The sequence below is a fragment of the Copadichromis virginalis genome, linkage group LG8 (assembly GCF_057382275.1).
Source record: "Copadichromis virginalis isolate Kocher_CV1m ecotype Utaka linkage group LG8, C_Virginalis_male_GT1.1, whole genome shotgun sequence".
Classification (NCBI taxonomy): domain Eukaryota; kingdom Metazoa; phylum Chordata; class Actinopteri; order Cichliformes; family Cichlidae; genus Copadichromis; species Copadichromis virginalis.
Genome location: NC_140625.1, coordinates 27,114,125 through 27,130,351, shown reverse-complemented (window position 1 = coordinate 27,130,351; position 16,227 = coordinate 27,114,125). Strand labels below are relative to the sequence as shown.

The following is a 16,227-nucleotide window of genomic DNA, read 5'->3' as shown; positions in this document are numbered from 1 at the left end:
AAGAAACCAGTTTTAGATCATGGATGGAAGCGGCCATCAAAGTAGGGCTGCAACAAACAATTATTTTGATAGTCGACTAGTCACTGATTATTTTTGCGATTAGTCGACTAATCATTTCAAGCATCCATTGGACATAAAATGTACAGCTTATTGCACCCGCAGCATCTGCTCTTATATAACTATCATTAGCTTACAGCTTTAAGTGTTTAAGGTATGTGCTAACTAAAAATAAAGGCAAGATGATAGTTTATTAAATTTTAATGAAATTTGCAGATTGTTTTGGTGAAGTTTAATAAACTCAGCCGTCTGCACCTTGCTATCTAAAATATAACAGCCAAACAATAACATTTTGAAGTTATCTAAGTGACTTATATATCATGTTTAACCTGAGTAGCGAAAGACGGCGGTGGGTTTGAAAACGATTTGCCGGGAGTCCGGTGTTCTCACGGGCTCTAGCGAGCCTTAAACCCCGCTTAGCTATCGAGCTGGTGGAAAACAGACGTCTCCGAAAACGTCGGAGCGCTTTTGAAAATATGTGATGTCTTGATAAACTGAGCAGATATTTGAGGTTTACACAGCTACATTTTCGCCTGAAAATATGTTAAACGTTTATTTTGTGACCCAGAAAGAATAATAAGAGTAATATTAAAACTAACTAGCTGCCGCCATTGTTGGAAACTGAGCAGGGCCGCGCTATGAATTCTGGGACACAGCTTCTTCTTCTTCAGGGTTTAACGGCAGCTGGCATCCTTGTACATGCAGTGCTGCCATCTTCTGTTTCAGTCCTTTCTCTCTCTATTTGTGTATCTCAGGTGACAGGGCTGAGCGTGTCCCCCGGGAAGGACCAGCTGGTTGTGTTCCACACCAAGGACAGCAGGGATCTCGTGGTGTGCCTGCAGGGTATGGTGCCTGCCAATGAGAGCCGCATCGGGGAGCTAGTTGGCACCCTGCTTAGCCATTTCAAGAGGTAAGCAGTGAGGGAAACAAGTAGTAGTCAGAGGAAGGGCAACAGGCACTGGTGAAAGCAGAGTCACCTGTTTATGTGCCTAAATATGATATGTTAAAATGTCCCGAAAAATGTTAGCTGTTCTGATTTAAAGACTTGTGGGTGACACGAGGTGAAGGTAGCTCATTTCTTCTATTTACTGTGTAGAGAAAACTGCTTCCAGTTAATAATCAGCATATTGTCCCCACTTAAACCTTGTGCGGCTCTCATTTGAGGTAATTTCCCGCATAGCTGCAGGAGCAACGTGCTTCCTAAATTGAGAAAATAATAAAATTGGCTCAATTGAATTTCTAGAACATTATGTCAAATCCAGTCACACTGGCTCATATGTGTGGTACTGGCTGATGTGACCTGTGGTTGCAGGATTATGAGGCAGTTAGACGACGCAGCAGCAGCTGTCCCCACTTAAACCCTAATGTTCACTTAATAAGGACTCAGAGCACGCTTCAGGACAGGATATTAATTCGTACATCATTTGTTGTTTTCCTGTTCAGCTGAGAAAGGCAGATGGATAATTGGGATAAAATGTTTGTTAATTCTTTCTAAAGCTATTGTTTCGTTTCTACGTGGTTTTGTGTCCGCTTTAGGTCAAAAATGTGAAATGAACAAAAGTCAGTATGGATGCGCCAATCAGATGTTTTGATAGGACATCAGGCTAATCCTGATTAAAAAGCTGGATTGGTTCTTGCTGACAGCTGTCCAGTCTGTTCAGTTTAATTCTCGGTTGGTCTCTGTTCACTACGCCACGCGTCAGCATCATTGCATTGCTGAGGGAAAGATGTAACGTACGTAACATGGAGGAATCTTATCAGTTATGAGATATTTCACTTTTTTTGTAAATCTTCAGTTTTTTAACTTAACTGCAATCTCTGATCCAGTGAGCTGACATTACTGAGGAAGAACTACGCTATTTTAGATTTATGTCGCCATTTCAATGTTATTTCGCTTCACCTGTCTCTTGTATGCAAGGATGTTCATTCACAGTGAGACTGGGAGCAGGGAAAAGACAAACGCAGTAAAGATCGACACACTAATGTGAAATGAAACTACTGTGCAAATGCAAACCCTGTTCTGAAAAAGTTGGGTTCTTTAAAATGGAAATAAAAATAGAATGCTCATCTAATAAATCAACTTTTATTCACATCAGAGGACATAGAAAACATATCAAATGTTTAAAATGAAGAAAAATATTGACTCATTTCAAATTTGATGACAGCAGCATGGGAGAGGACCGAGTTTATCACTGTAGTATCTTCTCTTCTTTAATAACAACCTGTAAACATCTGGGAACTGAGGGGACCAGCTGAAGGATTTTTGGAGAGGATTGTGGACTGCAGACAGGGCAGTTAAGCACCCACACTCTTCTACTGTGAAGCCATGCTGCTGTAATAGATGCAGTATGTAGTTTGCTTAAATGCAGGCTTTGCTTAAATATGCAAAGCCTTTCCTGAACAAGTCATCGTCAGGATGGGAGCACACGTTCCTTTAAAACCTGTAGATAATGTACCCCCATACCATCAGACATGTTGGCTTTTTAGTAAACTTTGATAGAAACCTGCTCCTCTTTAATCCAAAGGTTGCATGTCCATGTTTTTGAAAAAGACTTTTGGCCCAGAGAAGATGTGTTTTTGGATCGTGTTCACTTATTGCTTCTACTTCTTTAATACAGCTTTAACCTGCATTTTTGGTTGATTCTCTGAACTGTGAGTTCTGGAAGTGTTCCTGAGCCCACGCAGTGGTTTTTCTTTGAATACTCATGCATATTTTTAATGCAGTGCCACCTGAGGGCCGAAAGATCTCAGGCATCAGAGATCTTCAGGCCCTTTCAAACTAAAAATCTAAAGCTTTTGAAGATATTGTGTACTGTAGATAAAATCTGGGCCAAATTAAATATGTGGATCTATCCACTGTGGGGACCCCTTGCAAATAATCGAGCAGCCGAATGAGGTTATAAAAATTTCTTTAGTTCAGTAAATCTATATTTATTTGTTACAATTTTTTGATAAAGTTACACAAAACGATTTCCCATCTGTTCTGAGAAATATACTGTAGCTTGTTTTAGAAGCAGGCATCCAGTTAAGTCTGGGCATCTTTATTATTCAATCTTTTCAATTTGTGTCACCAGAAAGAAAGTTTTTTTTTTTTTACCTTCTAAACTTAAAACAAATATAGTGGAGAAATTCCATGTATCCATCTTCTTCTGCTTATTCAGTTCAGGGTTGTGGGAGTTGGGAAAAATTGTGTATTTAAATTCAGTTGACTGGTAATCATAGATTTTTATTTGTTTTTTCAGCTCAATAGTGTCACCAAAGTCTACAGCTGTGGACATCAGACATGCAGGTGATCGGTCCATCTTTTATTGACGGCATAAAAAAGTTTAACTTCGCTGTGTGAAACGTGGTGTGGATCAGAAAATGGACAAAAACAGTCAGAGTGTGTCTAAACATGCAGTTCTTCTATAATTGCTGTTTTGTGCTCCACCTGCAGTATTACGTATTGAAGTTAGGGAAAATTTCATCATGTCTTCAAATATAAATAAAACATTTTATCCACATCCAGTCGTCAGTCCAACAACTGGCGTATTTATTGAGGGGAGGTGTGTGAACAGTCCTCTTTCATCCAAGCAGCACACACTCGCTGGTTATGGAAAAGATTACAAAGTCATCTATATGGGATTATTTTTTAAACGGACAAAACCAGCTGCCCAGGGACTTGGCTGCAGCATTCAGATAAAAGATGCATCAAGCAAAGAAAACGACTAAGGAGATTGCTAAAACGGCCTCTTCTTCTATATCTTCTTTTGCTTCTTTTGGCTTCTCCCTTTAGGGGTTACCACAATGGATCATCTGCCTCCATCTCTTCCTACCCTAGCAACCTCTTCTGTCAGACCAGCCCTCTGCATGTCCTCTTTCACTTCATCTATCCTTCTCTGTTATCTTCCTCTTTTCCTCCTGCCTGGCAGCTCCATCTCCAACATCCTTTGTCCAGTCTAGTCACTATTCCTCCTCTGTACATGTCCAAACCTCAGCCACCAGCCTTGCCCCTCTAACTTTGTCTCTAAACTGCTCAACCTGAGCTGTCCCTCTGCTATACTCATTAATAATCTTGTCCATTCTGGTCTGAACAAAACTCTTAGCCTCTTCACCTCTGCCACCTCCAGCTCCACCTCCTGTCTTTTTGTCAGTACTATAGTTTCCAAACCATACATCATAGCGGGTCTCACTATCATCTTGTGATGTTACACATCACCCCTGATGCTCGTCTCATACTACAATACATACTGTCTTAACCCGGCTTCTACAACTCCCTATAAGCTTTTTCCTCTGCCTTTGCAACCTCTCTGTCTGCTGTATGCTTTGCTTCCCAGTGCTCCTTCTATTTACCTAGAAAACAGAAGCTTTTTTTCTTCTTCTTGTGTTTGCTAGTGCGCACAAAGATTGGACACTGAAGCACTGGCTAAAGGTCATGTGGTCTGAGTCTAGATTTCAATTATTCCACAGTGGTGCAGAAAAGAGGTACATGAAGTTTATCAGTCATCCACGTCATCGTAGTTTAAGGATTTTGGAAAGAAAAGGATCTGGACTTCTTTAAATCGGATGGTAAGGTGGGGCTAGGCTTCACAGTGGGTTCACCTGAAACCTTGGCTGATTGTGACCCACACCCGTTTTCACACCTTGGCTCGTGTGACTAGGTAGAGGATCCATAGGGGGTCCATTACTCTCTTGGGGACACCCGCATAGGGCTTAAAATCTGTGACTCTCCACCAGTTGCTCTTAGAATTGATGAAGCTTCTCGGATAAGAGGTGAAACGTCTTCAAAGAAACTTAAAGAAGTCCAGACGCTTTTCTTTCCAAGCTCCTTAGACCACATGAAGTGATGCACCCATCGTGTCTAGTGTGGGTGCTGATCTGATCTGCTCAAGATTCAGTTGGGACACAACAAGATTCAGCAATGTTGTGTCCCCAAAACTGTGGTCAGCAGACTACCCGAATATACGTAATGAGCTGGAAACGACATGGAAATATTCCAGGATTCAGTGAAAGCGTGTTGAGTGTGAGAAATAATCTTGACGCTCGCCGCAAACCTCAACTTCAATCAGCGTCGGTGGGATGTGTGCCGCTTTATGCAGCGGTTTGACTTTCCCAACATCGATACAAGATCTCAGTGAAAAATGAATCCAACTCTGGATGGAAATCAATATGGTGACATGAGCTTGGCATAAGCTTATTGAAACAATGTATGTGTGCCATCATCAGCACTAAAGAGGGTCGAGTGAACTATTACAGTGTTTTTTTTTTAATTTTTTTGTTTTTTAGTTGCTTGGCAGTGTGTTTAGTATTTTCACATGAGTTGAACTTTGCGTTTTCATGGTAGAAGAAGATGTCAATGTCTAAGCTATGCAAATCCAAAATAAATGACTCAGTCTTAAAATAAACTCAGTAAGCTGCTAAATGACTGCTTAAGATCAAACCAGTGACACAATGTAGTTTGTTGATAGCTGACCTTTTTGTTAATTTGATATACCCATACATTAATGTTTTGATAAGGCGTGTTTTTAAGTCACTGACACTGATTATTATTATTCCTGACCCGTCTACAGTATAGTCTGCTACATGCATTGAGTTCTCTGTTCATGTTTGTGTCTCATTGTGTCTGGTTGTAAGAGAGAGACAGGGCGGTGCATATAGTATTGCTTGCAGACAGATGTGCCTGCATCTGCTCATCTTGGTGTTTAATGTGTTTGCAGCGTTGCCTGTGTGTGCGTCCTTCATCATTGCCGTTTGATGGTGTTACCTTGTTCCATTGTGGAGCCCATTTCCCCGTAGGTGTCGGGCTGTTAAGAACCTCCAGTGGGCCTCGCGTAATGACCCTGTATGTGCTTCACATTCAGGCTCATCCATCATTGTGAAACAGTGACAGAACAAAGGGAACACCAGCATGTGCAAATAATGTGTTCGTGATTGTGCCTTTGTTCTTAGTAGATTTGTGTGTTGTGTTTGTGGAGGATTTCCCGTGAAGCAGTGTACATGCGATTGCGCTCATGCTTGTGTACTGTAGGATCTTCTGCATCCAGTGTCCTGCTGCTGCAGCTCCCTGTAGATGCGGCTTTAACCTTTATCTCTCCTTCAGCATGCTGCACAGTGTCCATAACAGCATACTGGAAGAAGGGCAGCTTAAATCAGCAACAAAGCAACACTTTATCCTCCTCAAAGTGACATCGAGGCCAAAACAGAATGACACCGCCAAAGGGAATAAATCCTCTTCTGTCATGGCTGTAGTCGGATACTTGAGTTTCCGTGTGGTGCCATTTCTTTTTGACAGTTTGCAAATCTGCTTGACATTAATCTGTTTGATATTTTCTGTTATTATTTATTTATTTATTTATTTTGCTGAGAAATGAAAGTATTTTTCATAATGTCAAGCACAAACTTATCAATACCAAGTTCCTTCAAGCTGGAGGGATTCAGAGATTTCGACTCCGCATACATAAGAAGATAACCCTCTTCCTCTTATCGGCCGTGATGCACCACTTGTCTGAAGAAATTCCAAAATATTTCAGTCTTATTTTGCATAAAAAGGAGGAGGAGGGATTAGATTCCCTTGCCTCCAGCCTTTCTTCTTTCTTTCTTCCTCTGCGTATCCTTTTTTGCTCTTCTTTCTTCTTCCTATTTTTGACTATCCCTATTGTCCTGATCTCAGTCTCTCCTGAACCCCTTAGGCCCCCCCTCCACTTGCTCATCTCTCTCTCTCTGACTCTTTCTCAATCTTTCCTTTTTCCTCCTCTGGCTCCCCCCCTCTTCATTTCTGGAGAAGAGGCAATGAAATATTTAAGGCTGTGCTGCTGTTGAGGCCTATATTTAGACAAGACAGAGCCACCCCCTTTTTTCTCTGTCTTTCCCTTGTGTGCGTGTGTGCTCCTGTGTGTGTGTTGACATGCGCACCATGCAGCAGTGATTGCAGCACACCCACAAATCCTCTGCTAGGATAGGAGTAGACACGCTGCATCTGTCACACATTAAAATCAAGGACAGAGTCAAAGAACCCAAAAGACCTCATATATATGTTCCAGCCTCTCTCACTGATTACTATACATCCTCTAATAGTAACAGGGTGGAATCAGGTCTATATCATAAACTGTATATACCATAACACAGTACATTAGTTTGTGAAGTCTTATTTCTTGTTCACCCCACGAAGAATATATCAAAGGACCAGCTATCAATAATGCAAAGAGAAGCTATGGTTTCATTAGGACCAGTCTGCAGTGTGGTGTCAATAGACGCATATCAGAAATGCTCTGCCGCTGGCAATAAATGCCAAAGGTAAAGATTATCTGCCACCACAAGAAACGGCTGAATGTTTGCAAGTGTCTTTTTACCCTAAAATTTCTTTGAAGAGGACTTATTTTGCTTGTCCTTATTTTTTATCTTATATATTGTGTCAGTGTTTATATTAAACACGGTAGAAGTTTCAAATTATGAGGTCATAGTGTCTACAAATAATCTGTGTAAGCTAAAAACCTACTGAACTACTGCCCCAAGGAGCAGTATAAGATGAGAAGGGATTATTTTGAACTGTGATTCATGCAAAGCTTCTCTACTAGAGTCTAAGAATAAATATGTGAAGTATAAGGTAAAGCATTAACCAGCACAGAGAAAAAGATGGCAGAGGTATGGCAGTAATTCTCGTTTTCTCACTATGTTGCTTAAGACCTCAGTCACACAAGTTTAAAGACCAATCAGCAACCATCTGGTAACCACCAGTCACTGGAAATAAATGTGTATTCCATGATTGGTTGATGAGTGGTTGGTGGGAGCTGCTAGTGGTTGTAAAGAGGTATGAGGACCTCCAAGCCTCCTTATGATTGCTTTAGTTGCTAGCAGGTTGGCGAGGTCATCAGTAGATTGCACAAAAGACAGCAAATCTGCTGGAAACACTCACAGGCTGCTTGCTGAGCTTTACTGAAACTGACAAAAACCAGTTTTGAAATGTGCCAGCAGCACTGGTAAAGCACAACTTTTTCTTTGAAGACAAATGTCCCCCTAACCCTTGTTTTTTGGCTTTGTCTTCCAATATCAGACCCACCATGAATTGCAGGCCATGTTAAAGAACACCATTTCTCCTAACAGGGTGAGGTCTTTGTTAACTCATCATCATGAACAAGAGACTTGCACACTTTTAAAATGTGCACAATAAACCATGACTTGATAATAAATATGAGATTTACTTCGTGCTGTATTCTGTTTAAATGTGTTGCAGTTTATATCTCACTCAGTGCCACATCTCAGGCTTCCATGTTGACTCGCACTTTTCGTCACTGAGAGACAAAATGTAAAAATAACTTTGTAATGAATTATTCATCCTCGTCTTCAATTCTCATAGGTGATAAGCTCCAGGTGGTAGATAAATAAAATTCAATATATATATGCCAAAAAAAAAAAGGGGGTTGGGATTTTTTATTTATTTATTTTTTGACATTTGAAAGTGGCACTCGGTGGGTTTTACGCCATGTTGATGTTGTTCTGAATGTATTATTAGAAACTTCTTGGCACGTCTTCCCCTCCTAACTCACCGCTGATTCTTTTAAATCCTTGGTTCACATAATCTCTGCTGTTTTCTGCCGTTGTAGTTGCTGCGATGTGTAAGCAGCTGGAATTGGTTTCTTAGATAAAGACTCTGGGAAGTCAAGCTGTTGCTACAATGTCCACAGTGACTAATGAAAAAGCCTGTGCAGTGGATGGATTGTGTGTGGATGTGTGGGGGGTTAAGGACATTGATAGCATCCTTGCCTGCTGTCCTCTGTGTGAATTTGGCTGCAACAAGAGATTAATGGTTTTGTTATTAAAAAATTCGTCAATTAGTCAAGGAGAAGAACATCGGGACTGAATGTAGTGCCAATACAATAACCGATTACATCCTAGTAATAAAACAGTTTGTTTGTTTTGTTTAACAAACCTCTGTATTGACTATTAACTTATTATATATTGATTACATAAAAACTACAGACTGTAAATAAACATTGGGCATAGTCACCTTGATGTTGACTGTTGTTTTGAGGCTGAAATTTAGGGGTTTAGGCTTTAGCTTTAGCTTTTTAGCCTGAAGTGATCAGGTTGTAGCTTGGATAACATGGTACTTTCTCAGCCTGAACAGTTGTATCGCATCACACAGACAGCCTACTATTTATTGTACAAATGTACAAATGAAATATTAGAATTTCAGCAACCAAAACTTGAGCAAAGGCTTCTTGGACAGGCTGTATGTATTGTTAGTGCCATTATCCACACAGCAGACCGTATTACTTTGTCAGTATGAACAAGACATAAACATGGTTAAGAGGTCCAGTTTAGCTACTTAAATTAGCAGAGGTGAAGCAAACAGCTAGTGGCTACATCTGCCCGTGGTAGCAAGGCAGATATATTCCTAAGTATAAGCCTAAGTAGAATTTAAATGGATAAATTATACAACAATTTATACCAACTGCAGCGGTCACAAAAACGCTAAGACAAGTTTATTTGCAGTTTAATGTTAAAGTGTTTAGATAGTTAACAGTGCAGATTCCATTTGCACTTGCTCTTCCTTCTTTTAATGAGAAAAATCAGGCTGAAAAGCATTTATTTCACCTGGAAAAAGTTTTTTTTTTTCTCAATATTTGCCTTCTTTTTATAGACCGATTAAAACAGGACTTTTTATATGATAATTAAAGTATTTGGTGTTAAATTAACACAGATTTTGTTGTGCACCCGTGTAGTTTAGCTTGTTAGCTTTCAATGATATTTAGGTACAAACCAAAGTAGTAGCTGATGTTTTTAGTGTCTGAAATCATAATACTGCATCTTAATAAAAAGTTTTGGTATCATCAAAGTTGGTTAAATTAAATCAGAGGAGAACATCTACCTTCCTCGACAGTCCATCTGATAATTGAGACATTTTACAAAAATAAATCAAAAAATAAAGGACAGAGTAGTGCAAGACAAACAGTCAGGAAATGATGCTGAGTCATTGTTTGTTATAATGACAAATGGAAAAAAACAAGACAGAGAAGAAATCATTTCAGTTAACTGGAAAATGTAAAAGTTGTTCTGGTAAAAGAAAATAAAGCAGCAGTTTGGTGAGTATAACATGACGTCTGACAGATGAAATTAACTGAGCATCACAGCGTGCTTCACATTTATATTTATTATTTTGTGCTAGTTATTTAATTTAAAGTGATTTTTAATTTGAAAATATTTCACTCAAAACTAGGGATGGGTATTGATAAGATTTTCACGATTTCGATTCCATTTTCGATTCTGTTTAACGATTCGATTCTTTATCGATTCTCTTATCGATTCTTTTTATAAAAGGAGAACACTAAGGTCGATTAGCTTAGAACTTTGTTTTATATCTTCTCTTTGAACAACATAGAAATTTAGGAGTAACATGGCCTTACAAACGCAGCAGTGAGATCTTAAGAGATCCACAGCCTATGGCTCCTCAATGGGGTGTCACAGGGTCCCCAGGAAAAAAATTGTAAATGTAAAATAATAAAATAAATATTCTTCTGTAGCAATATCAAAGTATAACATAAATTATTCTGTAACAATTACACAAGAATATCCAGTAATGTCCCTGCCTACAATTAAACACATTCACTTACCGAAAATCGGGGCATCTGCTGTGGCAAATGGGTCCAAGCCTTTTAGCACAAACTTAGTCACTGCTCGGTGACATTTGTCTATCCTGGCCTGAAAGGAGACGCTACCGGTAGACTGCAGCGAGAACTGCCAGCATCTGAGCCAGACTCTGTCTCTCTCATCATGGTCACCTAAACGCACAGTAATGGCAGGTTTTGTAATAAGGCAGATCGCGCTAACATAATATGCACTGTTAGTTGATTATTTACCTGCCGCATTAATGGGAGAGGACGTGCAAACGTTACCGCTGCTGCTGGGTTGAGATTCACGAGTCCGGATCGGAATTAAAAACACGACATTCATTTAAGGTCATCGCGTGTTTTGTGAGCAAATGCTTTTGCATATTCGTAGTGTTTCCTCCCTTAAATGAAATATCTACTTAGCAAGTATTGCAAGTTGCCCTGTTGTCATCCGTTCTCGTAAAGTATAACCAAAGTTTTGAGGCGCCGTGTTTCCTGCCAGGTAAATGACCCTCCGCAACGTGGTGACGTCATTCGGGGCGACTGGAATCGATAAGGGAATCGTTTGCAAAAATGGCAAACAATTCCAAGGAATTGAAACAGTGGGAACCGGTTCTCAACAAGAACCGGTTTTCGATACCCATCCCTACTCAAAACTAAGACTTTGTCCAGATGTTGTAGAGTACACTCGCTCTGGTCACCGACTGTAGAAATCAAAAGAAAAATCAAAATAATTTGCAGGTTTTTGTGGCTCTTGCTCAAACCAGCCATAACTCATTCCCCTGCACTCATCCTACTAGAAGTCTGAGGTCCTCTCAGTTTGAAGACTAGTGGAGTTAAAGCAGTATTTTTATGTATGTACTGATTTTGTTACAACTGTGAATGTTTTTACCAAAAGCTTACCTCCTACATAAGAGCATCCTAGCTTACTTTCTCCTTCCCTCCCTTGTTCTGTCCCTATAAACTGTTCAGGTTTGTCTTTGTGACAGATACGTCTTGGTTATATCATTTGTTTCTCTTACTCTCCTGTAACCTCTACCCCACCCTTTGTCCTTCTGTCTCACTCCCACTTGCTTATATTATTCATCCTCTTCTCCCTCCATCCTGTCTGACAGTATGAGTCAGCAGTAGTGTGCAGTACACAACGCTTCATTGATCAGAGTTATGTGGTCAGATTCTCTTTCTGCTTCCTGCCTCCTTTCCTAAAGACTTCAACATTTAGCCTCCCCCTGTCTGCTTCTGACACCCCAGAGGGGTGTTAAATCAGAATGCTTGCAGGGTTTAAGAACAGAGGGGGGGAAATAAACACAGTATTAGTAAGAGTGTTAGGAACAGGGAGAGAACAGCAAGGGAGGTGAGGGAGAGAACAGCAAGGGAGGTGAGGGAGAGACTGCAAGCAATGCAAGAAATGGATCAAATTAGAGATAACAGAAAAGGAAGGAGAAAATTTAGAGGAAGTTGGTTATGGAAAAGTTGTATTTATCTGAATAAAGTCTGACTGATTTGTGTGTTCTTGGTTTAGGTTGCGTATCAGGGATCACATTAGTCTCCAGTAGTAAGATGATGTCGTCAGACATGCTGGCGTCACTGTTCCTTAATTTCCTTTCTGTTTGTGTTTGAGTAAGATCGTTATTTTAGTCATAGACGCGTAAAGCCTGTCCTTCTCTATTATGACAGTAGTCTTTCTTTGTATGGGTGTATTGAGCTTTTTCAAGGACTGGCAGGGTTTTAATGTGAGTCTCCAATGGTTAGAGCTGCGTTCATCCTTTGAGACCCTTTTTCATATTTTATTATTCCACAGTGGATATTTGAACATGGTTACGTACATGTGGAAATAAAAATACTTAAAACATAAATTGTATAGACATCAGCCTTTGTTGGCAAAGCAAAAATAGTAGGCATGAATCTCTTATGTTATGGCCTTTAAATCAAGTCCAGTCAGTGTCTGCAGCAGCAGCAGTGCTCTCATTTTACTTAAGTTAAGACCTGTATGCTTACTGGAATCTGTTTTTCAAGGTAACATGAGACCAATAGTTGCTGTGTCACTGAAATTGACTATACAATCCACCAAAGGTCCATCAGAGGTTGTAACTGATAGGGGAAACACAACAAAATGACTGTCATTTTGTCTTTAAGGTCAGGTTATTAGATCGAATCTCATCCCAGGGCATCAAGTACTACTGTTCAACGTCACTAGTGCCACAGTGGGTGCACGCAAGGCGTTCTTTGGCGTCTCCTGAGTCTGTGTGAGGAAGCCACAGGGTTGGCAGTGACTTAAGTCACAGACAGGTGTCCCACTCTGGAAACCAGAGTTCATGTTCCTGTTTAAGATCTTTGTGTTTTCTTGTTAGTTTAACTTTCACTGGTAAGTTTTGTATCGACTCGAGCTTTCACCCACGACTTGGTTTGGTTTAGGTACCAACAGCTGCTAAAATTAGATTTGATAGGAAAAGCTGGGTTGTAATATATGCCAGCTCAATGTTAAACCTGCCTGTAGAAAAATGGTACTTGAGGCTATCCAGTGCATTTAATGTGACCCCCAACGGATCCTGAACAAGGGTGACAAGACCAGCTGTATTATTGTACTATTGTATATGCTTTTAACATGACCTGATATGTCACAGTAAGCCACATATCTCTGAGATGCCACCAGCTTTATTTGGCACCCAACAGACTCGCACATTCCTACCTGGAATTTTTGCTAAACTTCATCCAAATAACTAAAACACAGCATTAGGCTTTTCAGGATTGTTATCTAAAAGCTGGGAGAACATTATGTGTGCAGTAAATGGGACAACATGCTAACACATTTGGTGCTTTGAATAAATCAAGGCCATCCATTCATGCAGTTTTTTCTTTTTATAGGAATCAGCTCTGTTTGCTGAGACTAATTAATATTTAAGAACAAAAACTGCTGTTCAATAAATGTGCCAAAGTGATTTTTCTGTTATATGTGAAGATGGCACTAATATCTTTTATAAAAGGAGGGGGAGGGTGGAGGAGAGGAGTGATAAGAAAAACAAAGGGAGAGAATGAGAGAGAAAGCCGACCTGCTTTTGTCTTCCTCTCCAAGGTCACCCTTTCTGCTGAATCAAATATTTCAGACTGATAGAAGTGGGCTTCTCTCTTCTCCTCTTTCGCTCCATCCCTCCTTCTCCATTTCCTCTTTCTCCATCCATCACCCGCCCCACTGCTGCTCCTCATCCCCCTCCCCCTCTTGTTTTTCACTTAACATTCCTCATCCTCCTCCCGCTCTCGCTCTCTCCGCCCCCCCCCCCCCCTTTTCTGGGGCGCTGCGGATGCAGTTCCCATAGCAACCATCGGATCCATGTTTGTCTGATACACATGCGATCCATTAATAACCCTGCTGTCTGCAGATAATAACAGCAAATCTCATACTGCAGACAGAGAAATGTGAAAAGAAACATACTAACAAAACTGTAGGACAACAAATTGTAAATAATAGAAAAAATCACACAAAGAAGAAGGAGATGGATATGTTGTGTAATAGAAAATCAGCACAAGCTGGTATATTAGCTTTTAGCTGTCTAGATACTCAATCCTCTGTGGATTTTTCCACGCTATAGGGTATATACATGCTATATTGAACCAATATGACCTTGACTAGTCTTTGATTAGATAGCTAAGGGTGTTTCTTGAACAGCATCTTAGATGTGAATAAAGATTTTTATAGGCAATAATTATAGTCAATTATTTATACTTAAATTAGGTATCAAACCATTTGTAATGACAAGTATGCATTGAAAATAATATCAAATATGTAGAGATAAACAATTTTCTTCAATTTTCTTACTTTTCTTGTGCATTATTTAAGCTACTGGGGAGTTGTACTCTTTATTTCAAATGTTTTCTTTTTTTCCTCATATCTTTATATTTATTTATTCATTGAGGAGACTCACAGTAGTCCACTCCCTGCGTAGTCAGGTATTCCAATAATCACATGTGGAATATACCAACATGTGTGATATTATATTAATTTAGTCTCTACATCATTTAATATTGTTTGCATATATTTTGTTTTACTAAATCATGTATTAATTTCTTCATTTACGTTTGATTATGGTAGTTATGGTCTTCCATAGTAATGCATGGGACAACATATGACTTCAAACCTTTTATATTTTCTAATCTGCAAGTTCACAAATTTCTGCACACACATAAAAGAGACTCGCACACACTCGGAGTCATTGTTATGTGGGCCAGTGGGTAGTCCTACTCGTCTCATTGGCACCGTGCTGCAGCCTGGGGGAGGAGGCTGGCCGGGTGGAGTGATGGATGGCGAGTAGCCAAGCCCAAGTGCTTGTGTTGTTGTGACTGTGAGGATTGTGTGTTTAGGTGTGCCGACTGGGTAAGCATACATTAGAGATAATACTTAGAAGTGTGAAAATGTGCAGTGTATGAATGAAAAAAATGTGTGTGAATGTGCAAGTCGACGTGACCTACTTTCCACTGCAGAGAGCCCCAAACACCGTCTGTCTCGCCACATTTTTCGCTCCTTTTCTGTAACGCACAAGGACGAAAGAGGCGCTGGATTAAATAAAATAGAATAGAATCCAATATATAAAGGGTAATTATTCATTTTACTTTGTGCCTTGTATAGCACACTGAATCTGCATATGTGGAGAAAATTTCACTTTAAATCGCCTTCCCATACCATGTTGTATTATTACACAGTGCAGCTACCTTCAAGGCTGACTTGGTTTTGCATTTTCACATGTTTAAATGACTACTTGAGGATACTTCCAAGAGTAAGTCTGTACCCACGACTGATGTTAAAATGCAAGCCTTTCCAGCAGAAATAAACATGTTTGCAGCCTGATCCAAAAATGCTTTTGATCATTTCCTTTTACATAGGAATCTTATTGGGGGGAATTTTTTAAAAGAATTTCCCCACTGAAGTTTTATTAAAGTTATTAAGACTTTGACTGACCAGTTGTTGCTGACACATGTTGTGCAACATCTGTCACAACTTAAAGAGATGAAGAGACAGACCACACATGGCTGAAAGAAAGTTCAACCAAACCCAAATGACCTGGAGGAAAGAGAGAGAGGCTGAGTACAGACTCACATAAATGCAAATATACATATATATGTATGTATATATGTGAGCAGTCAACCTGGATACCAAACTTTACTCCAAGCAAGCGACTCCTCTGATCCAAGTAGTTACAAAGTGTGGGTAATTATGCCTCGAATACTTTGAACTGCTGAACTCACCTCTCAAGCATGTTTGTGGTGTTGGTCCTTTTTAGAACATCATTATGGTATATCTCACAAATAACGTGATTTTCTAGTTAATTGTACCAACAGAAGATGTATGTAGAGAGATTTGGTAAGAGGTTTGAATATTGTATTCATATGATACTAATTAACAGGTGTGTGCGTCTATGTGGCACACCCATCCGGGTATGGATCCTTTTTTCTAGCATTAGCTGATAGCTTAGCACCCTAGTCTAGTCTAATATGATTACTTCAATATCAACATAATAATACTAATAATAATAATCAGCACTTTGAAATGGGACTTTACAAGGTAATGGCTAGAACTGGTGGTGATGCATTT

General features: G+C 39.8%; 1 protein-coding gene across 1 annotated transcript in view; it reads left to right on the top strand.

The window, feature by feature from the left end:
- Positions 1 to 16,227, top strand: part of myo1d (myosin 1D) — a 138,123-nt gene that overhangs the window by 101,704 nt on the left and 20,192 nt on the right. The window contains exon 21 of the mRNA XM_085466848.1: positions 813 to 967. Within this exon, the coding sequence (XP_085322974.1) occupies positions 813 to 967 (155 nt within the window). The remainder of the gene's footprint in view (positions 1 to 812; positions 968 to 16,227) is intronic.